Below are 25,529 nucleotides of genomic sequence, written 5' to 3'. Positions count from 1 at the left end.
GCGCCCTCGCCCCACCCTACGGGCGGGCGGGAGGCGACCAATCGGAGACGCCGGCGGGGGGGAGAGGGCGGAGCGCGGCGGCGGGCGGCCAATGGCGGGCGAGCGGCGGGCGGAGCGGTGGGGGGGGGGTCCGCGACGGCGGTGCCGGCGGGCCGGGGCCGGGGCCGGGGCCGGAATCGGGACCGGGGCTGGGGCTGGGGCCGGGGCCGGGGCTGCGGTGGGGCGGCCGGCATGTGGCCGTGCGGCGGCCGGCGGCAACGCCGCCTCGGGGGTGTCGCGTTCGTCATCTTCGTGCTGTGGCTGCTGCTGCGCAGGTGAGAGCCGGCACGCCCCCGTCGCGCCGCGGGACTGGCGGGGGGTCGCGTCCCGGTGGCGGGAGTCGGTAGCGGGGGACGCACCGCGGCGGCGTGCGGGCTCCCGGGGCGGTTGGGCGGCAGGGGTAGGGCGGAGAGCCAGCCCCGCAGGCCTGCCGCCGGGACTCGGGTCTGCTGTTGAATGGAAACCGGGGGCTCGTAACGGGGAACGGGGGTAATTAACTTTGTGTTTCCCTCGCGCTGCCCGGGAAATTAATTTAGGGGCGACCCAGGGTGGATGCAATCCAAACATCTCTTCTTATCGGAGCCCGTGGAGCTCCCCGTCCGTCACTGATGGAGAGCGTGCCTCCAGCGGGACCGGAGCGTGGGAAGGACCGGAGGGAGTAACGCTACCTCCGCGCAGAAATGATTTAAAAAGCTTTAAATAAATGTTACACGTAATACACGCAACTTCTTGTCTATCGTAAAAAAGTAATGGATAAGGAAAGACCGATTGCCAGCGCTATAAATCAGATTCTGCGTTAGGTTACTGCCATCCCTGCCGACCTTGGCTCTCGTAAGGCTTTACATCATCGCAGCTCTGATGGACGATGCACGTTTGCAAATCAATCGCTCCGTCAGATCTAACCCATCTCCGAAGCTGCCGGGATGTCTCTCATGCGCTCGCACCAGCGCGTAGTTCCCTCTCGCTCCGGCCCGTTCTGGGTCTGGTTCTTTCCGTTCTGTGTCCGCGCGTCGTCGATGGCGGCACGGACTGGTACCCGGAGACGCGGGCTGCAGCGTGCGGTGGCGTCCGCCTCTCCCGTCGGAACCGCGTTAACTTTCTTCTGCTGCTCCCGTTTGTACGCTCCAGGCCGATAGCCGTTCCTTTATAGCCCACCTGTAGTAACAAGAAGTTATTCAAGGTTCTAGCTTAAATCCCGTGTGGTTTAGATCACATTCGTTTTGGGGGCGATGCTCTTTCGTGTTTCATGTTATAGCCAGAGGTATGTTGTCTGCACGGTAGCGTCTCCATGCCAAGTGACAGAAGCTCTTCAGTCCCTGACAGCAAAATGCTGGAGATAATATTCAAGCAAGGGAAGATGTAGGTATTTATTACCACTCAGATCCTTTTTATAACTTGGATATTTTATACTGTGTTCTTAAATTCATAGTAGGAAGTTACTTGATCCTCAGAGCTATAGAAAAGCCTTGATAAATCTTCGCTTAATTTGAAGCAAAATTCTTTTATAGCTGGTCTTGGGTTTGTGCCACAGACGTGCTTAGCAGAGGATTATTGCAAACCGACACCTGATAGAAGCACAGAACTTTGGCCTCTGTAAAAGTGTATCTATAAAACACCGTCTCCATTGGTAACCAGTGTTTTTCTCCGTGGCACAGGTCACCTGAGAATAAACTGTGCTATAAAATGCAGCGATAATTATCCCAGCCATGTTGAACGTGCACCTGCGGCTTGTCTGACCGACGCAGGACCTCGGTTGCCGCAAGACAGCGAGTCGTGAGTGAGGGCAACTCAAAGCTTTCACTTTTCTCTGGCCGGAGGAAGCCCAGAATAAACAGCAAAGCCCTCTGAGGCAGGTCTAAGTAGGGCTTCGGGCTTAACTGTAAAGTCCCTTGTCCTCTGAAACGTGTTCTTTAGTATTGGCAAAGCAAGCTGATGGTCTGCACGCTTTTTGCCCTGTTTGGACTTTCTTTTCTGCTAGCTTTTTCTCCCAACTGTTCTGGGTATGTGTTAGACCGTTAACAAAGCTAAATCTCTTATCTCGTACAGAGAGGACTTCAGCTCGATTTTTGTTTTACAGGCATGAATGCCTTAGCATAGCTGTCTGGTTTAGCACTTAATTGTGACTTTCCAACTTATGTCTTATGCAGACAGATTGTTTCATTAAGGACTAATTTGTCCAACCAGATTTCAAAGCTTCTGGTCCAGCAGAACTTGGTAATCTAATGCTTTTTTTCCTTTTTTCCCCTGAAGCAGGGAGAAAATTGCTACTGAGGGACAAAGCAGGCCAGTAACCTTTAGCAAAAGGACAAAAAAAGATTCTTTGCAACCTATGCTGTCATTATAGAAGTAAGGAAAAAAAAAAATCTACTTGGAGCTATACATTGATCTCAAGAGGTAGCACAGAGCCCAGGTGGGCTTTGAGCTGTGGAAATCCGGCTCAGGGTAACAGGATGAAGCTCTGCTGAGTCACAGAAGTTTTTTTATCGGGAGAAGTCACTTGAACAGATCCTAGTGAGACGTGTGGGTTTCAGGATATCCAGGATAATATGTTGAAAATATTGGGAACCTGGAAGCTTCCTACCAGTCCTTCTTGGTGAGAAAAAACACTGAAGTCAGGGAGTTTTATGGTAGGAAACTTGATGGAAACTTGCCAGCTAAGATATGCCCAGGATTAAGAAGATCTGCTTAAGTGATTTGTTTATTTTTATCTGGCTATGTATGCTTCTTGAGTACAGCCTTCATTCTGGCACCAGTGGCAGTTGGCAGTACTCTAGTGTGCAGGGGTAATTTAGGGCTTTACCTAGCTCAGAAAGAAATTGGAAACTTAGGTATTTTCCAACCTAATCTTTAAAAATTGGAGTTTTGCATCTCCAGACCCCTTTGAGCTTTCTGCCTCGGGCTTGCCACCAAGCAACAGAAGTAGATACAGCTGGAGTTTCACAATTCCAACAATAGTTGCAATCTGTGCAAGATGTAGTTCTAGCAGAATAGAGGGGCAGGTAGCCATCAGATATCCTGCGTGTGAACTGAGAACCACCTTCCCCGCTGGTAAAATTCATAGCGATTCCTTGGGAGCAATGCTGCCATTTCCTAGCCTCACGTCATCATTCTCTGGCTGTACCTAGTTTCTTGTGCGGATGAGCATTTTTCATCCTGTTCCTATTCAGGCAGCCACCCTTTAAATATGGCTGTGAAGTATTTCGTATTTATTTCTCCTACTTTGAGCTGCGCTACTTAAATAAAAGCTCTGCTATTACCGTACCACCTTCTGAAAGGGATATGGTACTATCTCCTTGCTCAGCACTATTTTTTGTAAATGGTTTGACAATAAATGCACATGAGTGCTCATTGACTGAAGGCAGCGAAGATCTAATCTAGACTTCCTTTTCCAGGTATTACCCGTGCCTGCTGCCAGTTGTTTCAGAGCCCTGTGAGAATGCTGTGCTATACAGGTACCCTCTTTGCTCAGCCAGCCCGTGCAGTATCCTGGAAGTCTTAGATTTAGTTCCTTTGTAGTCTCCTTGTCTTGTGTCGGAGGACGGGTAGTCGCTGCAGGCTCCTGGTTAGCAATTCCTGTAAGCCGCGAGTTCTGAGAAGTCCTCACCCTCTGCTAATACCCGCTCCACACGTAGTCTAGAAAACAGCCAGAGGCTTAGGTATTTCCCTCTTCTGCGAATGTGACATTTCTCTCAAATGTGTGGGTCGCTCTTGCTTTCTTGAGATGGGAATTCATTCCTCGCGTCTGGCTGTGACAACGTCTCGGAGGAACAAGCTGCTATTGTCTAACTCTTCTGTGTATTCAGAGTTGTGGAACTGGGATGGTCTGATGGAGGCGGTGTAACTGCTTTGATTCTGGACTAGTTGCTAAAATGTTTTCTTGGTTCAGCCAAAATGAACCGGGGAGCCCTGTAAGGCAGTAGGAAGTAGGTTCTTGCATGCAGGAACTGACCCGAATGGAGCCTGTGATGGCATGAGTATTGCAGCTGGTAAGTGCTTTGGAACCTGGTATCTCCTTCGCTCCGGTTCTTTTGGCAAATAACATATTAAGGCGTTGATATGAGCAGTGATGCGGGCAGAGGTAAGTTTGTGAGGACAGCAGACCTCATCTTTCCCGAGTGATCAGTGTAGCCCAGGGGTTTTCTTTAAATTAAAGGAAAAGGTTCTCCGTTCACAGTGAACAGGTGAGGGGTCTTTATTTTTCCATGCATTGAGTTGGAAGGTATCAGAGACCACAAGACATTCAGGGAAACGGTACTGAAATGCAGCTGCTGCTGGAGCAAGGATCTGGAAATCAGCCAGCGTATGTCACCCTACTGCAAAACAGGGAGATCTTCCATTTCATAAGTTAGCAAAGCGTTTTCTAGTATTGAGTGAAAACTTGCCCATCTTGTATTTTTCAGCAAGTCAGTTCCACGATCTCTGCCTGAGTAGTGCTATACTTCAGTCGCAGAGCATGGCAGAGTGGCTCGGGGCATTCAGGATGGAAGCTGCTAGTGAAATGAATATTAAATACACATCCTGGGCAGATCTTCCATCGGTTTTATAGTCTTCTGAAGAATTCACGTGCTCTGTGTGACAAAGGGCGTGGTTTACTTAAGAAGCAGGAAGGTCAGAGCTGATCCTGCCAGGTAGGGTGAAATGAGCAGCCTCTCTTACGGGGACAGATTTCCTTACGATAAGCACAGATTTCTTTACTGGAGACTGGATGCTCATACATCTCTCTTTCTCTTCTAGGTTTAACTGGAGCGAGCTGATCCCCCTGCAGTTATGGGGGAGGACCCTAGGCTTGCAGACAGAAAACTCGCAGTTCCTCCTGGAAGGCATGCCTTTTCGCATATTTGGAGGTTCGATGCACTATTTCCGAGTCCCCAGGGAATACTGGGAAGACCGCATGCTTAAGATGAAAGCTTGTGGCTTAAACACCCTCACGACGTAAGTGTCCTCACTCCCTAGGCTCTGTCACTTGTACCTTGCAGCCTCTCCCCTCTTCCATAGTAGTTGCTGTAATTAATTCCATAACAATATCTTTCTGTACTTGTTATTAGGAGAAAAGACACAGAGGAGAGTAGTGGGGACTCGGGGTTTCTTTAACCATCACGCACTGCAGCATCCTCAGATACCGACTGGAAGAGAATGTCTATCAGATGTACTGGGAAAGTGCCTGCTTAATGCTGACCTGATGAGGAAGGGCCAGGCTCTGAAACGGCCGTTCAGCACGGCTGTGATTTAGAAATTGCTCTGGTTTGGAGAATGAAAGATATACTTAGAGAGAGACTACATTTGGTGGTCTTGAGAAACTCGGATATTGCAGAGTACAGGAAAAGAGCGCAACAAAGTCAGGATTTGTCAGGAAAGTGAAAGAAAGGCGCAAATAGCATGTAAAGACACTTGTAACGTGTACGTACAGTGATCTCTGGATCTGTTACTGACTAGCAAAGGGAGTGCATAGGTGTTTTTCTGTGCTTCACAAAAGCAATGCCGTTTTCAGCCCTTCACCTCCACTGCCCTAACTCTGCATTTCAGGTACGTGCCGTGGAACCTTCATGAACAGGAAAGAGGGAAGTTTGACTTCAGTCGAAATCTGGATCTAGAGTATGTGGTACAGACATCTCTATTATTAAATACTCCTGTTCTGAGGGGAGGTGTGCGTGTTGGTTCTGGATGAAGATGTCATTTCCAGCTTCTGAAGCAAAGCCTGTACCTTGGTCAGGCAATGGAGACTCTCATTCCTTCCCCTGCTTTCTGGAGTCCTGGGAATTTAGAGGTTTAGTACCAACCTAGCATAGTTGCTTCGTCAAGCAATTCTCTTCTGGTTCTGGTACCTAAATTTCACGGTGATTGGTGTATTAGGAGTGCATGGAGTAGGGATTCTGCAGTCAGACAATAATTGCGCTCTCTGGATCTCTAGGGCCTTCCTTTCCCTGGCAGCTAAAAACGGACTGTGGGTGATTCTGCGTCCTGGACCTTATATCTGCTCTGAATGGGACCTCGGTGGTCTGCCCAGGTAAGCGTGTAAATAGTTCAGTTGAGGCAAGCGTTTGGGAATGCGGAAAAAAACAACCCACCCAAACCTCCGATTATACAGTTGAGCCTCCTTCAAAGATTTAGAATGGCCGTCTGTTAGATGGGAATATTTATTCCCTGTGTCCCCAAAGCAGGTGAAGGACCCATTATGTTATTGAGCTCTTCTAAGCAGTACAGATAGTAAGCCTGGAACCAGAATCTTTTTTGAGCAGTTATTCTTTAAAATGGTTTGTGTTATGGCTTAGTGGTTACAGCAAGAAAACAGAATTGGGGAAACCCATCTTCTATTGCTGTTACAACTTGTCTGTACAATATGAATAGTAGTATTTGCAGCTTGATGTAAGAATTCGCTTCATCTCAGGTTCCTTTTAAAAGTTCTGCTAGAACATATGTGTTGTATGGCTGGCAGTAATAAAGACCCATAACTTTTCTAGCCTCCTGTTGTATTTTCTCCTAAAGCACACAGCTTGCTGCTAAGAGGCTTTGAGAGCAGAGTTGAGTACGTCAGCATTGAGACTTGCCTGGTTACTAGATCCCAGTGGAACCCGTGCCAGGTTACATACCGCTTGTTTTCCTTACCTTCACGGAGCGTAAACCTCGGTGGAGACACTTGACAAAATTGAAAGGATTGTTTCTTTGAACCTTTTCATTTTTCAGAATGCCCTGCCTGTGGCATCGGAGAGTTCAGGTGCAGAACTGCAAAGGTGTGTCAGGGACTTACTCACAAGAGTAACTATTAGTTACTATTCATCACTGTTAGTAACTATTATTAACTATTAGTTAATGCCTCCTTTTGCAGAGACAAGGAAGGTACAAGCTCGCTCTGCTTAAGTTGTTATAGCACTACATTGTTCTGCTCTTAAACAAATTCCCCTTTTCTGTGTTAACCCCAAACCAGCAAACTAAGTGTTGTAAATCAGCAGTAGAAACCATAGGAACAATTAGCAGAAGCTTTGTTTTGAGCGATGATTGGGGTTTTATGAGGGAGCACTTGGTTGAAGAGTGCCCTTGGGGATGCAGGGAATTCCAGAGTAACCTTTAGAGTGGTAAGTTTAGCCCTTGAAATCTTATTGGGAAAGTTAATGAAATGAACTTAGGCCCAAAATACAGAACAAAAAGAAGGGGAACAGCTTGGCGATTGCAGTCTGGCCTCATTTAAAAGCGTGAGTGGTAGATAGCCTCACATGGTGTCATTCACCGACTCACGATGTGGTCCATACCTGCACTGTGTGCTTAGCCAAGTGACGCAGAACGATCAATGATTCTTGCCCAGACGTGCCTTCGTGTCGGTGGGTGGTGGTACCTCTGGCAGCCTTGACCAGACAGGAGGCTCTAACGGGTTCTGTTTGCTGCTTTTTTTATAGCTGGCTACTGCAAGACCCAGAGATGCAACTGAGGACTACGTACAGGGGCTTCACGGAAGCTGTGGATGCCTATTTTGATCGTCTAATGCCTATTGTTGTCCCTCTTCAGGCAAGTACAATCCCGTACCCTCTGTCCACAAGCGGGGGCTCTCTGCACAGATGAGTGTGAGCAGTGTGTAACGGCAGCAGGTTGTAGCAATAACAAATCTACCAGCTTCGCTTTAGGAACCAGCACGGACTGTAGTTGTCTGCGTCAGCTCTCCAGATCGAGCCGTTTGGTTATGTAGAGATTTTGGGAGGATGAGAGGGTGAAGCTGAGTCCGTCTGAGACTCGTGCGTCTTTCCTGCAAGCCGATGCCACTGTGATTTCGGTCCCTCTGACTAGAAATCATGGTGAACAACAACTCCCTTTTGTTCCCCACAGTACAAGAAAGGAGGACCCATCATTGCAGTCCAAGTGGAGAATGAATATGGTTCCTACGCCAAAGACCCAAACTACATGACCTATGTTAAAATGGTAATGTTGGCACATTTACCTGTTTCTATGGTGAATCCCTCATAAACCACCCTCGTAATATTTTCTTTCTTCTGAATCACTTTTGAGCATGGCTTCAGAAAACCTTGAAAGCATCAGTGCATAATCCAGCTGCGTTTCCCTTGATGTTTCTTCCTGGAGCGGAAGAGATGGCATATGACCCTCTCAATGCTGATAAGCTCGTGTTCTTATGTCTTCCAGACAAGAGGGTGATAGGGGGACGAGGGACTATCTGTAATACATAGCTGGCCTTGAAGAAGCTTTCTCTCGCTGGTCCTGTTTTGCTTCTCTTAGATGACATTAGAGAAAGGTTTCTCTTTGTTGACTTTCCTGGGAGGAAGCTTTATCTGAACAAGCCACTGGACCACTCCAAAACTTGTGTAATCTGGAGCTCCGCACCAGGCAGTTTAATTTGCGTAATGCCTCCCTTAGCTGTGTCAAACGGAGACTAGGCTGTGCCCTGGCTCCTGCCTCTGAACTGAATAATGAAGAGTTGGCCAGTGCCCAAGGAGGCCAGGTTATCCTGGTGGATCTAACGTGAGTCTGACCTGTTCATTTGCCCCAGTACAATTACAAGGCAGACAGTTAAGAGATCTGCAGTACGTCTCACAAGGTTCATTGTTTAATTTCTTCTCACTGAGACGTTACCCATCCGGTGGTGTGCGAGTATGAGCTATTGGTTTTATGTTCCCTGCGCTTTTGCTACAGCATTATCAGATCCTTCTGGAACCCTTTGGGTACCCCAGCTTTGCCTTCAGCACCCTGAGGTTAGCTCTGGCTCAGGTCGTCCTATTGCTCAAGGTGTACAGAGGCTCTTCAGCCAAATAAATCGCGTGGCAGGAGTCCTAATCTGCTTAGAGCGGTGCCTGCTTCTCCGCTAACTCCATCTTGTGGAGTGATTTAACATTGCTTAGAAGGTATGTACGACCAAGTTAAAGAGTTAATTGCCAATCTGAACTGATAATGTCAAAATTGGCTATTACATCTACATAGTTTCCCTCCCTATGTCCCACCAGTGGCAAGCATATAAGCAAAGCTTTCAGAGACGAATGGGGCATAGAGAGTCTGTTGTGTCTGAACAGCGTGCCGACTCCGTGCTTGCTTTTCCCTATCTCAGTGATGAAAGAGCTTGTGATGTTTCACAGGCTTGTCAGAACAGATAATGTTTCCTTGCCAGGCCTGTGGGTGTATTTTTGTAGTGCTGTTTCGTCATATTCCAGTGACTTAGATCTGAGGAAGTATATTATAGTGGTTAAAGACAAAAATGTGGGAAAGCAGGATTTGCAGGGCTTCATTTTTTGTTGGAGTGGGATCTAATGTGAGGTGGAGCTCCTAGTCTTTGTTCTGGTTTGGGCCTTGAGCTTTGAATGTGGCAAGCTGATTAATTCACATCTGCATCTAGCATATATGACAATGTTGCAATCTTCCTGGAATTAATATACCCATTAAAAAACCCAAACCCAGAACTCACACAAAACCTGAAATCCCTGTCCTTCTCTCACTCTTTCGGGTGCAGTGCCTTTGCTATCCAAAACATCTAGGCCATGAAAGGGTGTATTGATACACAGTACTTGAGCTGGGATTAGCTGAGCACACACCTGTGTCTGCCTCGGACGCTGTTTCTATTCCTGGTGTCTCTGCTGCACCCTGAAATCCTGTAATGCATTTCAATGTGTGGGAGAGAGCTGCCGCTTCTCCATTTTGCATTTATATTCAAAAGGAGGGGAAGGAACTTAGTATTAATGCAGTGCTCAAAGAATTATCATAAAATTTGTTAGAAATTCTGGTTCCCTTAGTAGCTGAATTTTGTCAAATACCAGCATCTGTTCAGGTATAGTGGTGATTGATAGGTTGATAAACTAACCAGGTCATCATATTAACTCTGAATTGGGTTTGGCTTTAAAGTCAGCGTTGTAACGTTTCTCTAATGCAGACTGTGTGTAGTGCTCAAGCCTACTCTGTGTGTAGGCATGTGCAATATGCAAAGGTTTCTTTAAACACAGGGCAGCCATTAACTAGTTGGTGCACGTGACACAGGTAACTAACTCCTGTGTAAGCTGATGTGTCTTTATCACCATTTTACAGTTAATTTAGAATTAAGAGACTGAAGGCTTGTTTTCAAAGCTCCTTGAAGCTGAAGGAGTGACTTCCAATGCAGGTGCAGTGAAAAGAGGGGTTAATTTGCAACTAGGATTTCCTAACCCACTGTTCTGTAGAAAAACAACTGTAAGAGAACAATCCTAATGGGAAGAACCTTGTGTGTGCATATGCATTTTAAAAACCTTAGAGCGCTGTTTCATACAGTGCTGCAATATTGAAGAACCAGTAAATTCATTCAGACTCGACTATTCAAGAACATAGGTACCTGAGCTGTCCTGTGATGGCATTCACTGGCAAACCAGCTATTTTCTCCTTTCAGCTTCCACTGTTAAAAAGCCAGGGAGGGTGAGCTGCTTTTCTTTTTCTTCTTCTACCTGAAGCCCTCTCTTGATGGAAAGCAGTGAAGCTATTTATTGAACTGATCTCAGAAGAAGATAAAATCCTGAAGTTTGATGCATCAGTGAGAAACTGATCTGGCTTTCTAAAACAAAATATGATTTTTCAGTTGGTTTTAAGCTGGAAAAAGTAGGCAGGGAAGCTTCAGGAGGAAAAGGAGATGTCACAGGAGTAGTATTTCTTACCAAGCCACTACCAGTTTCAAGCTATCCCCAGAGAAGGTGATAATGTACTTTAGTGCTTTAATGTCCTGACAAATACTAAACTCAGGCTGTTAACGCGACGGCTTTTCCTCTTTTTAATTTAGGCCCTGTTAAACAGAGGGATTGTGGAACTGTTAATGACCTCGGACAACAAGAACGGGCTGTCATTTGGCTTAGTGGAAGGAGGTATGTGCTTGTAGGACAGGAAGGTAAGACTGTGTTCTTCCTCTGGGGCAGCGGATGAAATGCAGCCTTTGAAACAGCGCAGAAGGCTTCATTTGCTAAGCTGCACCCGTGAACTGTATTCTGTCTGCGGTAGGAGCTTCGGCCACAGAGGAGGGACCCCCTTTGGTTTGTGTGTACACACAGAACAAACCCAGTCCCTTCCTAGAAAGGTAAGGTTTACAGTGGTTTTTGTCGACATAAGGCGTAACGCAGTGATAGCAGGATTGCTCTGTGGGGAGGCAGCCTCTCTGCTTTCGAGGACACTAAGCGTGCGCGGACTAAATTCCTTGCTGCCTTAGGTCGAGTGTTGGGCGTCTGTACTTCCCAGTGAGGTTAGTCAAGAGCTGGCAGCACCTCGCATTTCTTAATGTTGTTTCCACCAGATTAAAAGGCTGAAAATACTACTTTCTTAGTGCGTTGAATATATATTAAACAAGTAACCTCAGCAATTACTAATAGTAATACCTTATTCTTAAGGTACCTGCTTTGCAATTGAAAAAAGTCTGTCAAAACCTAGATTCTGAAATTTAACAACCTGTGAGCTTAGCAGTAGTTTGCAGGGCAGCCCTGTCTTCTCATCAAGCTTGCTCTGGGCTGTATCGCCTTTGGTAGGTAGGGAAAGGAAAGTGTCAGATACCCATAATGCAAAAGGATGTCCATTTTCCATTTCCCCTTTAAAAAGTGTACTTCTATTAAGTGTTTAAAAATGCTGCTTAGCACCCCTCCTGCTTTGCACTGTGAAGAAACGGAGGTACAGCTGTTTGCATTTCACAGTGCCCTAATTCTGACTGTTTGGGGCACAGCGCGATACTGATTTTCAGATTTCCAGATTGAGTTCGGCTGAGATTTACAATGTACTTGGCCTCTGATCTCTCTTGCGTTTCTGCCAGTTGCCTGCCTGAGTAGTAATTGCTTCCCTGAATGAAGTGTTTGCAGCGTGCAGTCTTTGAGTGCTCCTGTCATCACTCAGTCATAAATACTGTTAATTTTCTAATCTCAGGCATGGAGATGATTAAAGGGAAAGACTTATCCCTCCCGTTTTGTCGTCCTCTTGTTTTCATATGACAGTATGAGAAGGACAAATTCAGTTACTCTGAAGTCCATAGGCCTTCCCCAGTACGGTGGTCTACTCAAGTGTATTTTTTCGTGCATGTGCAGCAGTTTTCAGCCTCGACCACACAGAGTCACTCTCTCCCTTGCCAGAGAGCTGACATGCAGAAGGGCTGGTGTGGAAATGCCTGCCTAGCCCTCACCATCTTCTGGGGGAATGTTTACTGCCTCAGAGCTCGTTCTTGTTTGCAGTTGTCTTTTCCAGCGTGTTGCATGCTGAGAGCTCTTTGATACCAATTTGCCTCTTAGATGTCATAACAATCTGCTCATTAGAGTCAACATGTCAAGTAATCAGATGCGTGGAATAACTAGGGCTCAAAGCGGTATAGCAGTAAGGTGGTTATGAAAGCACTAAAGGGGAGAGAACAAAATCCACCATAGAAATGCGTAAAGAAAATAGAAGACTCCATACTGGAGTCAAAAACTAATGCAGTGATTCTGTGATTTTGTTTGTTCTGTTCATCAGTGGTGTACCGACTTCTTTCCAAGAAGCATTTGTAGTTCCTGTTAAAGCCTGGAGTAGTCACTCTGGTTCTCCACGCCTTTACAACCATTTTTTCAATGGCGTGCTGTTAGTCTGTGTGAAGAGCGGAATTGGACACGTTCACTTTCAGGACTGCCAACTAATGTATTACATTAATGCTAAATCCATGTTTGATTTTGTTCTCCCACCATGTTTGCCTGTGCCAAATTCTTCAGCTCAGCACACTACATAGGTCAGCCTATTAAAATCAAGGAATAAATAGTGACAAGTGAGCTTTTGCTTCTGTAAGTATTCTGTTTGAAGTGCTCTGCCTGACACAACTAGGGCTGGATTTGATACCAGCTCTCTTGTAAGAAGTCAGTTTTTAATGCAGAATCATATCATTGCTCCTCCATTTTCAAAGTTTCTTGGGAGAAATATCATCAGTGTGACTGAGGGCTAGAAAAGCATGAAAATGGTTCAAACGTGTACCAGGGGCTGGGACACTGCTACCAGATTAGTGTCTTCTAACGCATCAGCTCCTGCAGACAGTTCTTCCCGCTCCAGTGCTTGAAGATCCTGCAGCGACTTGGTGCTATACACGCAGCACACACAAACCAGTTGCCGGTTCCCCCATGCTGCACAGGGCAGAAGCACTGATAAGTTTTCCAATTACAATTTCTGTCTGGTTCACTTGTACTGTGGTTTCTCTCACCCACCCCCCCAGACATGACAAGCTGTAAGATATTGCCTGGGTAGCGATTCCTGCAGCTAAAGCCTGGGAGATCAGTGTGGCATCCAGATATGACTTTCTAATAATAGGTTTGTTTTTATGTGGTGCCTTTTATCTGAGGATCTCCAAGTGCTTTACAGCCTCTAATTAAAGCTTGTGACACCCCATGAGCTGCTCTGATGCTCTCTCTTTCTAGTATCTCTGAACGTTAGAGCTAAAACGATGGCCTGCAAGTATTCCACTGTGTGCTGCGGTCCAGTTAGATTCTGCATACTAAGCAAAGACTTTGATGGGAAATTTCCGAGGAGGTTGTATTGGTGGTTCAAAAGATATTCCAGTTCCCCCTGAGCATGTGCTGGGCTGATGTTCACCTAAGCATTTTTTGTGTCTAAATTAATCATAGAATCATAGAATGGTTTGGGTTGGAAGGGACGTTAAAGGTCATGTAGTTCCAACCCCCCTGCTGCGGGCAGGGACGCCCTCCACTAGACCACGTTGCCCAAAGCCTCATCCTCATCAAATAAAAACTTTTTTTCTTTTCCCAATAGCACTGGCCACTGTTAACTTTCAGAAACTGGAACCGGGGCTACTGAAATACCTGGACACAGTGCAGGTAAGATGCGGAAAAACTTTGTCCACCTAGATTTTCCAGGACAGCGTTAGAAATGAAGCATCAAGAGTCTGTTTTGGTTTTGTGTCTTGATTTGGGGTTTTTTTTGAACAAATATTTGGGTTTCCTTCTCATTAGGCCAAACCCTTCTGGCATCAGAGTGGGAGTGGTGCAGGAGTAACAAGTTTTGGGTTTTTAGTGACAAGTTCTCTCTGCATCCTCTGTCCTCTTCTTTCCCTGTTGCTCTGCTTGCTCCAAATGTCAGCCTGGAAAGATGTGAACAACTGATATGTGCCCCTGGCCATGATCGATTCTCTTCTGATCTCTTCCCTTGGCTTTTGCCTGGACTGTGAAAGGAAACCTTGCTGCTGGCGTCCTGAATGTTGAATCCTACCACTTTAGTTTGTTTTCTTTTCCTGTACAGGCAAAAGAGGCTCTGCTGCATGTGCTTTCACCTTCTTTAGGTCTTACAAAGTTCCCCAAACCCTGCAAATGAACAGAAGGCGGCACCTTCCCCACCAACTGAATGCAACATGGCCCAATAAAAGCAGCTCCTACTTCGTCACATGTGCTAATTACAAAATAGGAAGCCTGTTGTTCATATTTGTAAGGATTATGAAGTTGTGTTATCTTTTCCTTGTTATGGTCTTTTATTCCAGAGGGTGATAAAACTCCTTCTTTGACTAGTTTACTGGGGATGGATTGATTAAACGTATTTCCAAGAGCTGGTCTGAACCTGGAACAATTAGATGATAACAGGCACCTGCAGTTGTTCTCTCCTAATGAAACACGAGTTTCTTTAATGCCACTTACCTTGGCCATTTCCTGTGCCATGAGATAAAGCCCCTATCAAATAAAGGGCAAAATTGCCTTGACTAGAAATAAATACCATGAGCAGGGAGTGCCAGCCAGGCTGGGCACATGTTGTCCTGTCCGGTGTGATGGGGCCGGGTGGAATTCTACAGGAGCTAAGGGAGCTGGCAAGCAGTGACGAACGGACAGCAGTTGCTCTGTGTGCAGAGCCTTTTTAATGAAGACCTAATTCCTGCAAAGGCTAATTCTTTCCTGCCAACACCATATGCGGCATTAAAAAGGCATTAAGCCGCTAAGGTCTGCTGTTCCTACCTTGGCAAGCATCAGCTGCAGTGCACCTGCAAACTCTCAGCTGGCAGTGGTGTAGCTGGTAAGCAGACATTTATAAATGTATGTTTCTAGCAGAACTAAACAGTGATGGTTTCTCTTTTTGCTACAGCTCTACAAAACAACAATATCCAGAACTGTTTGGCGTCACCTGATTGCACGCCGTGATTTTTGCTTTGTGCCTAGCAGAGTACTTCTCTGGTTTGCTTGCCTGTTCTGGGCATTGCTGGCCCACAGCATCTTGTTCAGAGCTCCTCAGCTGCTTTGTTTTTAATGCCAACTTGAGAAGAAAACACTCTTGTAAACCGTGTCGCCAAACTGCATTCGAACAGTGCTTCTCTAGAAAACAGGGATGAGTGTGAGACTGCCCTGTCTCCATTTTAACTCTTTGCTGCTGTTTCGATACAGAGAGACCAGCCAAAGATGGTGATGGAGTATTGGACCGGATGGTTTGATAACTGGGGAGGCCCTCACTATGTCTTCGATGCAGACGGTGAGCACCATATACTGTTCTTGTAGAAAGGGGGGGTTTATTGCTCAGCAAACACTCATGGAAAAATGACATACATCTTTTTCAAATTTTCTGTCCTGCTGTAACCTTTGCTTTGTGTGAGTCTTTGCAAATGAATAATCTCTCAGTGGGTGGGTCACGTTGCTGTGCCTTGGATTGTCTTTAGTAGTGTTATAAAGAGCAGCTCTTTAAAAAAAATACATATTTTTCTTTCTATTCCTCGAAGAGGGACTCTATGGGATGTGCAGAGAGCCAAACATGTTAAGATATTAGTGTCAATGTGTCCTAAGGCCTCATGCTACTCTATGTTGATTTAAAAAATGTAGCCCAGTGATTTAAATCATCTCTTTCACCTCCTGAGCTAATCTAAATCCTGTGAAGACTTTATTTGTATTTTGTACAAATGTCACAAGTTTTGTGAAACCTCCATCATAACGACATTACTTGTCCAGTGAATAAACACTCCTCATTAAGAGAGGATTATTTTACCTTTTTTGTGGGAATATGGTGGAGTTAAGCAAGTGTAGCACCTTCTGAAAAGTATCAGGGGGTTTTCCAGTTTAAAAGCTCATTAGGAAGGAAGAGAAGTACAAAAAAAAAAAATCACCAACCCCAGAACCTTGGGGCATCTAAAGTACAGTGATAACAGAGCTATATAAGACTATTTTAATGACTCTCTCATCCGCCTGCAATTGTCTTTGTAATTGGGTCATTGGTGTGTTGAGTTTGGGAGTCTGATTGAGTAGTCCTTACAAGTCTTCTGCTCAGAAGCAAAATTCCTGCTCAAGTACACGAGGTTTACCCTTTTTCACCTATAGGAGAGGTATATTTGAATGTATTATTAGGTCCCAATATGTCAATAGCTGTGCTGGCCCTACTGAGGGCAAAATACAAATCACAATATAAATCACTGTAATTACACAGGCGTGACTGACTGACAAGGACCAGAATGTTTGTGTCTACTTTGAATTACTGGAAGAGTTTTAGCCTAGCTTCTTGGTCTGTGGCCTTCCTGGCACTGCCCTTCCTTTACAGAAATGGTGAATACTGTAGCAAGCATCCTCAAATTAGGAGCGTCCATCAATCTCTACATGTTTCACGGAGGCACCAACTTTGGCTTCATGAACGGTGCTTTGGAGGCTGATGAATACAAGTCAGACGTCACCAGTTACGGTGAGTTTTCTTTCACTGCCTTTGAGCTAGTTACAGTTGATGGAAACACTGAGAAATTATCAGTGCAACTACTTTGTCAGGGAGAGACGAGTTGGAACGTAGCTCAGAAGCAAATGCCTGTCTAAATGGGGGCTTACATCAGTGTTTCCTGTTTCCAGACCCATTCCAGGATGTGGAGGATCCCCTCATTCTGAACGGGGAATAGAAGTCGCAGATGATGACTTTGCTTCATGTTATCTCCATGCTGGCTCTTCTTTCTAGGGAGAAAGATGGTGATCCAGGATACAGTTCTGGTTTTTAATTTTACCAAGTCCAATTGTACCATAAAGCTCTTTTCATCCCAACAGCCTTTTGTTAAGATTGTTAATTGTTGACTTCATCTTGTGTGAAATTCTGGATACATGCAAATTAGGTCTCTAAAAGTACGTTGCTCCTTGTTGAGTGGCTCTTCTCCAAATTAAGCAAGTCTATGCTTGTTTAGCCACACTCACACAGATAAAAGTGTACAGGTTTCCATAACGTAGTGCCAAGAAAATAGTGTCTTGGGCTTTTACTTCTTTGATGACAGTGTACATGAAGGCTGTCCCAGAGCCTCTGTATGTTTTTTAAAATATGTGTGCTTCTTCTTCAGATTACGATGCTGTGCTGACAGAGGCTGGAGACTATACATCCAAATTTTTCAAGCTCCGACAACTCTTCAGCATGATCATTGGTAATTATAAATTCAAGAACCAAAATACTGTTCTACCTATGGTGTTAAATCAGAAACTCATTTAAACTGGCCCTTCTGCTGGAGCCCTGCGGCTCTGGTTGGTTGACTGGCTGGGTGCTTTTCCCAAAAGATGGGAAGGAGGACCAAGGACATAAGGTATCTCGTCTGCTCTCAGCAGGCAGGTAGTAGCATTTAGCAGCTTCTGTCTATGCCAGGAAGTTTATGTTGGATAATTGGAAATGCAAATCTGAAGGAAACACCATTGGTTATATTTTATCTTATTTGTTGTATCTTATTGTTAATCTGTTCTAGGGTCAGGTAGGTGGCTGTGGCTGCAGAATACCTGTTGTTCTCACCCAACCCTCATGCTTGTTTCAGTTTTTTTTGTGGCAGATATGGGGCTCTGTAATTCAATGGAAAGACTGACCAAAGGGGAGGACTGGAGGGGCCTTTAATCTGTGTTGGCAGTTTGCATCTGAAATAGTTGTTCCATCTTTCCCTTTCTTTTTTTGCATCACAGGCCAGCCTCTTCCTCTCCCTCCCATGATTGAAAGCAAGGCATCATATGGTGCAATCCTGCTGCATCAATATATCTCTCTCTGGGATGTGTTACCATCTCTTTTACAGGTATTACCAATTTTAATGCTTCTCAGTACCAAAAGGCATCACCTCTTAGGTGGAAAAGGCGATTAGTGCACTGGCTTGTTATCCCATGAGGATAAGGTGGGGGAATGTTTTGTCAAGGATATGCAAAGGAGGCAAATCTTTTATCTCACCTTTTTTACTGCTACTTCTGTTCCCTTGGAATTCCAGTTTTGTAAGTCCTTGGCTCTCTTTTCTGGTACTTTGTCTTCATTGCTGTAGCTTTCGTAGAGTCATAAGGTAATTCAGGTCGGAACAGACCTCTGGAGGCTTACAGGATAAACGTAACCTGTGGCAGAGTGGAACACCTATCTTAAATGAATTACCTCTATGTGGCCTGTCAATGCTGAGAGGCCGGTTTTGCCCTTAAACTTGTTTCTCCTTTGCAGCCCATTAAGTCAGAGTTTCCTATTAACATGGAGAATCTGCATCTAAATGATAGCAGTGGGCAGTCGTATGGATATGTGCTCTACGAGACTGTCATATTTGGTGGTGGACATCTGCATTCAAGGGACCATGTCCGTGACCGAGCACAGGTAAGGAGCAGAGGGTAACTGTGGCTGACTTCAAAATGCTTTGATCTTGGCAGCTAGGCAGGAAATGGGTCAGCTATGAAGGAAAATGTGAAGTTTGACATTAGAAGTGTGATTTGCTCTTTTCAGTTCTCAGCTAAACGCCAACCCTTATCATACGTAAATCAGTTTAAGGTTCCAGTCTACTAAAACTTATAATATCTTTAAACATCAGAATATTGAATGTTCTGAGAAATAGTGTGATATTTTCCCCACCTAGACTGAATCAGTGACACAGTTATGGACTCTGAGTTCTAGTTTCAAGTACAGGCAATTTCCTCCCAAATACAGTTTCAGTAACCTAAGCAACACATGATTATAGCGTAATTGATGAGAAGCTGCGCTCCTCTCTTGTGCTCTGTTCTGCAGGTGTTTGTTAACACCATGTATGTTGGTGAGCTGGATTACAACACAGTGGAGCTCTCCCTTCCTGAAGGACAGGTAACTAATTGGAGATGGCTCACAGCAATAGTTTGTGGATAACAGAACCAAAACCGCTAAAGAGGCATAGCTCTCAAGAGGGCATCTCCCACCTAATCCATTTAACTAGCTGGTACGGTAGCCTGACACAGGGAATGGTTGTAATACCCTAATTGGACACTATTTCACATTTCACTGCCAAGTTACTATGTGTGATTGAGAAGTGGGTTTTTGAAAACTTTTCCATGCAGAAAATTCAAGTCATTGTAGTCCTTGCTGCACAAAATGTGCCAGCCTTTCTGCCGCACGCACAACCATGGACATCGAGATTAAGTCTGTGTAGGCTTCAACGTCCTTAGCACAAAGCAGGTTTGAGGGGAGTTTGGGGGCTTTTGCACCTTTTGAGTCTCAAATGAAATCAGGGGGAATGTCTCTCTTTAGCTCTGAGAGTAGTTTTACCCTGGCAGAAGTTGGCAGTAAGACTAGGATATTGATTGAATGCATGTCAACAGAGCTGTGCGTGGCTCCTAGGAGTAGGTGGGTGGATATACTAGTTGTTCTTATGACTTGTGGGAGAGCTTTGTGACATAAGCCTGTACTATGTCAAACTCCGTTTTCGGCTCTGTGGGTGATATCAAAATGGTACTTAAACATTCAACAGAAAAAAAAAAAAAGAAAACTTTTGTGAAAAGGCTGAGAGTTCCTCTGTGGCATAACTATTTGCAGTAGCTGAAAGATATGGGGACACTGTTCTGTCACATAATAAATTGCAAATGCCAAAGGTATTGGTGCCACCTTCCCTCTTAAACACCTCTACTGACCTCTGTTAACCAAGCATTGTGGCTGATACAGCACATGGTCCAGCTGATGCTCTTCCCCCCCCCCCCCTTTTTTTTTTTTTTTTTGCATTACAGGGATTCAGGCAGCTAAGACTCCTGGTAGAGAACCGCGGTCGCGTCAATTATGGCCTGGCATTGAATGAACAGAGGAAAGGTAAGTCAAGTTCTTTGTTCTCAAGCTGCCCTAGAGAGTTCTCTGAGTTTAAACACTGTAGAACTGTCTTGTGTGCTTTGCACAGAACCAAACTGAAGACCCAATACAGCTATCGTAGTGCTAGCCAAGACTACCATCTGGGAGTCAGTGGGAAATGGTATGACAGAGGGAACTCGTTACAAAACACAGTTTATCACCCCCTGTCTGGAGTGATCGTAGATAAAAAGTAGTGGCTGCTTGATGGCTTGCATTGAGGCTTCTTATTTTATAGGGGTACAACGAAACCCAAGGCCATCAATGAATCCTGTTCTGTTCTAGATTTACTCCGTGATGTTAGGGTACCCTTTCTCTTGCTCTGTGAGCTTGTTACTTCACAGGGAGAGAAGGAAAATACCTTTCTTAATCTGTGTTTTCCCCTGGGGGTTTGATATTGGAGGATCACAACATTTAAAAACTCAGACAACATCAGGAGGAATGAATTGCATCCTGTTGAGAAGAATTTACTAAAATGTTCAAGTCTATCGCACACAATTGTGGAGCTGGAAGAGGTCAAGTCCCCGGGATTCTATTTTAGTGGGGAACTGTATGCAAAAATGATAACAGAATAGATTAATGGAGTTAGGCACGTGACTGTACTAATTTTATTTTACTGCAGAAGCGGCCTCTGTGCTTTATACACCTCAGTCTACTGCAGTCTCAGCTGCAGTCCTGTAATTAAGAGGCTGGATTAAGACCCAGGCTTTGACCGCTACGTGGAGAATAACTTTATCTAGCAAGAGTGCTAACAGTAAATTACTTATTAAGGTATCTTAAGATCCTTGGATGAAAAGCACTGGATCAGGACTGGACGTTAGTGCTTGCCCACGTTATATTTTGCTGTGCCTATTAGAGAAGTAACTGATCTACTGCTTTAAAAAAAATCTATACATGGACAGCTAACTAAAAAACAACAGTAACAACAAAACCCCATCTGTTGTGTATGCCAACAATGTTTTCTGCTTGGAGGGTGTTTAACGGCTTGGTGAGTTGAAGCAAAGGAGGGAGGGGAGAGGCCAAAGTATAGTAATGTTGTTCCCCACTCAATCTGGAAGAGCAATGGGACCATATGGACTCTAATTCCATTGCAGAATGTGGCTGCTTTCCATCTCCTGCTGTTCCTCGCATTCAAATAGGAAAATCTATCAGCTTTAGCTGTTTTTCAACTCTTCATTACCCCCATTGCTCTTGCAGGCTTAATTGGTGACGTCTTCTTGAATAAAACCCCCTTGAGGAACTTCAAGATTTACAGTTTGGAGATGAAACCTGGCTTCATGAAAAGGTTTGTAGGATTTAAAATTTTTTTCTGCCTCATTTGAAACCAACTGTTTACCAGCAGCACAAAATCTAGGAGGTAGCAGTTAAATGTATCAGAAGGGCAACACAAGGTAAAAGTAGGTAGGTAAATTTTTTGCACTGATAAGTTCGTTGCTGATACTTTTGCCCAGAATCGTGCAGAAAATGGTGCCTCTTTAGCCATACCATTATTTAGGGGTGAAATGTGATTTCACTGTGGAGGATTAGCTCGCTAGCTGCACAGCCTGTGCAGCGGGGTTGAATCAGGTAGGTAAAAGTGTGGTTTACCCAAAGGGGTAACCCACATGTTGGAGGAGTTTGTGTCTTTCTTGAAATCAGCAATATGGCTGATATATTTAGTAATTCAAACTTGCAAGGGATGGATAAATTCTAGGAAGCTACTAATAGTACATTAACAAGTCCAGATGGCTTCCTCTCTTTTAAGTTATTTTGCTTTAATTCAGGAAAGACTGAAAAAGAAATCTAGTCAGGGTAAGTCAAGGAGGCTCTGTTAGTAGATATAGAAAACCTTAGCAAACGTTTAAGGCAACAGATGCCCTATGGACTCTGGCCACTATCCAAAGAAACTGTTTTCAGTTGTGTTGTTAATACCAGCAAGTAACACATGTGCATCCCCCAAGATATCACAGCTCCTGCCTTTTGTGTAGGAAGGAGAGAGAGAGGCCATGTTAAACTGAAATGGCTTTTAAAAAGCAAAAAAGCCTATATTTTGAAATGTCTAAGGACGATCTTAACAGGCCTTAGGAGGGTACTTGAAGGATTCTTATTGATGGGGTAACTCGCATAACCTTTGACTGCAGGGTTTTAGAAGAATATTTCCAGTGAGGAACATTAAAGCAAGTGAACTGCCGTGCCCAAACAAAAGCAAGATTAGTCAACACTACAATCAGTTACTGGCGATTGACCAGTAGCAATGAAACGCAATCAGCTCACAGTCACTGTGTAGGAGGATGGAGCGCATGCTGTTGCGAAAAGAATTGTCATAGGCTTTTAGTTGAACCATTCAGTAGCAGTCAGGCTGCACTGGATCAATAACTTCCCCGAATCCAAGAGATGCAGTTTGTAAAGGTCAGAAGGAACATGTTCTGACAGAAGCTCAATGCTTCTGTGGGGCTTCTACACTCCTTATTTTCTTTTCTGTGTGTCCCCCGCTCCCAAATTGTTGCCACAGGTAAGAAATAATGCCAGATTGCCTCTAAGTGCTGCAAACTTGCAAGGATGTGTTCATGTTCCTCAACAGGAACATGGGCAGGAACGTCTGGTTTGAATCCTGTCAATTCTGCAGGTTTTCCTTTAGCCTGTGCAAGCCACCTGCATTTAAAGCTTGCACCATGGCGCTGTCATATCTGAAGGAGGATGGGCACTTCAGCAGCCAACATGAAGCAGGGATTTTTATGTTGCTGTAAAGTATCAGAGATGGTGACAGCCCCATATATCCTTTTCCTCTACCAGAAACTAGCCTATCAGCATAGGATAGTGAAGACTGAGACATGTACCACCAGTACACTTACTTAAGTGGAGGAGAGAGGTCAGCTAGGTGCTTGCATTGAATGTTTGCAGGAGATAAACACTTCATCCCTTTACAGCGCAAAGAATATTACCTTCAGGCCCTACAACTAGAAAGCAACTGCTTGACATTTCAGGCATGCAAGGAAACAGCAACCTTGTTGTAACAACATCCATCAGCCATTGTAAGCAGCAGTTTGAAATGATTTTGAGACCAGTGTTGTGTCTCTCAGTGCTGCCTGGCGCTTCCCAGCTGTTTTTGGTCATTCTCTTACAGCTTGCGGCATACTGCGGGATGGAGTACAGTCCCAGATTACTTTGTCGGTCCGGCTTTTTTTCGTGGAAGGCTGTGGATAGAGCATCAGCCACAGGACACTTTCTTGAAGCTACAGGCAAGTCCTATTTTTCTTCCCCCCCCTCTATTTTTTTCTTGATGAAGAAAAAGCTGGTTAGAGAGACACTTGTGTAATAGCTCTGACTAAGCTCTGTCTTGTAGTCTTCCTCTAATCTTGGAGAAAGAGAATTATTTTGAGGGTGTAGAAGTCTTCTCAAGCTGGCAGGTAATTCTGTTCAGTCTGTAGTGGTCCTGATGAGAAAACATGTGCGATACTGACCCTGCAGAGCTGCTAATGAACAGTTAGTCTTCTCAATTGACATACAAATGCTATTTCATTTCTAGTTGCAGAGGAGTAATGGGCACAAAAAATAAAGGAGGCACTAGTTTTATCCCTACCTCCTCAATGTGATATGGAGAGAGTCGCTTCGTTGTAGACATGGCATGAGAGTTAGTGTTCACATCTTCCCTCTGTGGAAGATTGCTGCTCTTACGTAGAACTTAAGATGAGATATTAAGTATTATTACACTTCCTCTTTCGATTTCACTCCCTTAGAGCCAAGGTTCATGCCAATCGTTATTGTACTGCTCACTTTTCCATTTATGCTTTGTTGTAAATTATGCTAGTCAGTAGCAATACAGTATTTCTGTCACCTGGGAAATAGGCGAGGGGAGGTATTCTATGCTTGGGAAGAAATAAAGCTATGTCTGTTCAAAAGGATGAAGTTTCCTGTACAAGCATGAATCGTGAACTGCACATTTTTGAAAGCTTTATCCTTTTAATTAGTACATTAAGGATAACTCCTGTTCAACAGGGCTTACTTAAATGTTCATGGCTTCAGGGAGTTGCACAGGGAAAGCAAGCAGAAAACCTGCAGAAAGTGGCCTGAAAGAAAGCAAGTGTGAAAGTAGACTTAGTTTCCTGTGGGGATGCTAAGTAGGCAATACAGCTGCATCAGTAATTCTGTGTACTGTCTTGATTCTAGGGCTGGGAAAAAGGAGTTGTGTTTGTCAATGGTCAGAACCTGGGCCGCTACTGGAAAATTGGACCTCAGGAAACGCTCTACCTTCCTGGCCCCTGGTTATGGAAAGGGAGCAATGAGGTGAGAGGCTGTGGTGGGATTTCTCTCTGCTTGTTTGTATTATTAAAGATCCTGCTCTGAGTCATGTCCCAAAGAGCTACGCATATACAATACATTAATTACCTCTCGCTAGCTGCAAACCAGCGCAATAGAGAGGAAGGAGACTGCTACCTCCTGAGATCTGTGAAAATTAGGGAAAGTGCTGCTCTAAAGCTGACTATGGCTCTGACAACCATTAAGACATGACGAGGATGGCAGCTAAACTTCAAAGCACTGCATCAAGTTCATAATCAAGACAAACCTGATTTGATGCTGGTTCATTTTCTGCATCATGTGGTGCTGAAGAAGAATCAGAGTTACCGTTCAGACTCATATTGATTGATCTCTTTAAATGATGCTTCCTTCCCCTGCTGTGATCGCATGCCTTTTCCTCCTCAAAATATTTAAAGTAACTCAGCCTTTGTATGAGGGAACTTTCTATATCCCTCTGTTCCGCAGATTGTCATTTTTGAAGAACGCACTGCAGGACGGATAATACAATCTGTCGACATACCTTATTTAGGAAGGACCCAGTATGTGGACTGATGAGAGCTGCTTTCCCATCTTTGGCTCATCTTGAATATTCCTGGTTGCATGTCTGGGGACATGATGGCCCAGGCACTTGGGCACATTAATTTCCACTAGACCCAGGTAAAGGATTTGCTCTTTGGCACTAAGTTCGGAAGAGAAAAGGGGCTCCCGAAGGATGGATGAATACGGAAGCTCATCTCTCTGCACTACTGAGGACCCACAGCTTGGATGGCTGCGCATGATGTTATGGACCGTCTGCTGAATGTGGGGGAGTAAAAAGGTGCTGGAGGCAGGAGAGAGAAAGAGAGAGAGAGAGAGAAAGAACTGAAGCCATCTGAATACTGAGCTCAGCTCTCCAGTGACTTTAAAAATGTGTTATTACTGGCCTCCTCGTTTTTATGATTAGATAGGGAGAAAATAGTTGCTGAACATGTGAGTAACCAGGTGTGGAAAACCATTTTGTTGTGCTTCCAGGCAGAATTTAGCAACTCACTCTGCAAAGAGGCCATTACTTGTTCACTTGTTGGAAGCCAAGTTGGTTGTCAAATGACTTTAATTCGAGCTTTTTTTTTTCCCCACTAAGTTTTACTATGGAGGTTGTCTCTCTCTCAAAAAGGAAAAAAAAAAAAAGTTTTAAAAAGTGAAATGTGTTTTGTCCTCTATCAAATATATTATTATGTTTCAGGCCAGGCAGGAATGAGAACTTCCAGGGAGGTGCA

The 25,529-nt window shown here is 44.7% G+C and overlaps 1 protein-coding gene across 1 annotated transcript; it reads left to right on the top strand.

The window, feature by feature from the left end:
- Positions 1 to 149: 149 nt before the first annotated feature.
- Positions 150 to 25,456, top strand: LOC104632848 (beta-galactosidase-1-like protein 2). Its single transcript, XM_075774455.1, has 19 exons — positions 150 to 314; positions 4,774 to 4,971; positions 5,563 to 5,631; positions 5,948 to 6,043; positions 7,428 to 7,536; positions 7,852 to 7,944; positions 10,766 to 10,847; positions 13,741 to 13,805; positions 15,351 to 15,435; positions 16,489 to 16,626; positions 17,258 to 17,338; positions 17,859 to 17,965; positions 18,370 to 18,516; positions 18,922 to 18,993; positions 19,887 to 19,965; positions 21,196 to 21,283; positions 23,102 to 23,216; positions 24,145 to 24,261; positions 24,739 to 25,456. Exons 1-19 carry the CDS (start codon positions 232 to 234, stop codon positions 24,823 to 24,825), a joined length of 1,911 nt encoding a protein of 636 aa, XP_075630570.1. The 5' UTR covers positions 150 to 231; the 3' UTR covers positions 24,826 to 25,456.
- The last annotated feature ends 73 nt before the right edge of the window (positions 25,457 to 25,529 follow it).

This window comes from Balearica regulorum, chromosome 23, assembly GCF_011004875.1.
Source record: "Balearica regulorum gibbericeps isolate bBalReg1 chromosome 23, bBalReg1.pri, whole genome shotgun sequence".
NCBI lineage: Eukaryota > Metazoa > Chordata > Aves > Gruiformes > Gruidae > Balearica > Balearica regulorum.
The sequence above is the reverse complement of the archived record's forward strand: the minus strand, read 5'-3'. Positions and strand labels throughout refer to the sequence as shown.

Bases quoted from the DNA above. Each gene is read 5' to 3' on its own strand.
- LOC104632848 (XM_075774455.1), top strand. From the start codon at position 232: ATGTGGCCGTGCGGCGGCCGGCGGCAACGCCGCCTCGGGGGTGTCGCG. The intron at 315-4,773 runs GTGAGAGCCGGC...TTTCTCTTCTAG, and splicing joins CTGTGGCTGCTGCTGCGCAG to GTTTAACTGGAGCGAGCTGA. The intron at 19,966-21,195 runs GTAAGTCAAGTT...TTGCTCTTGCAG, and splicing joins ATTGAATGAACAGAGGAAAG to GCTTAATTGGTGACGTCTTC.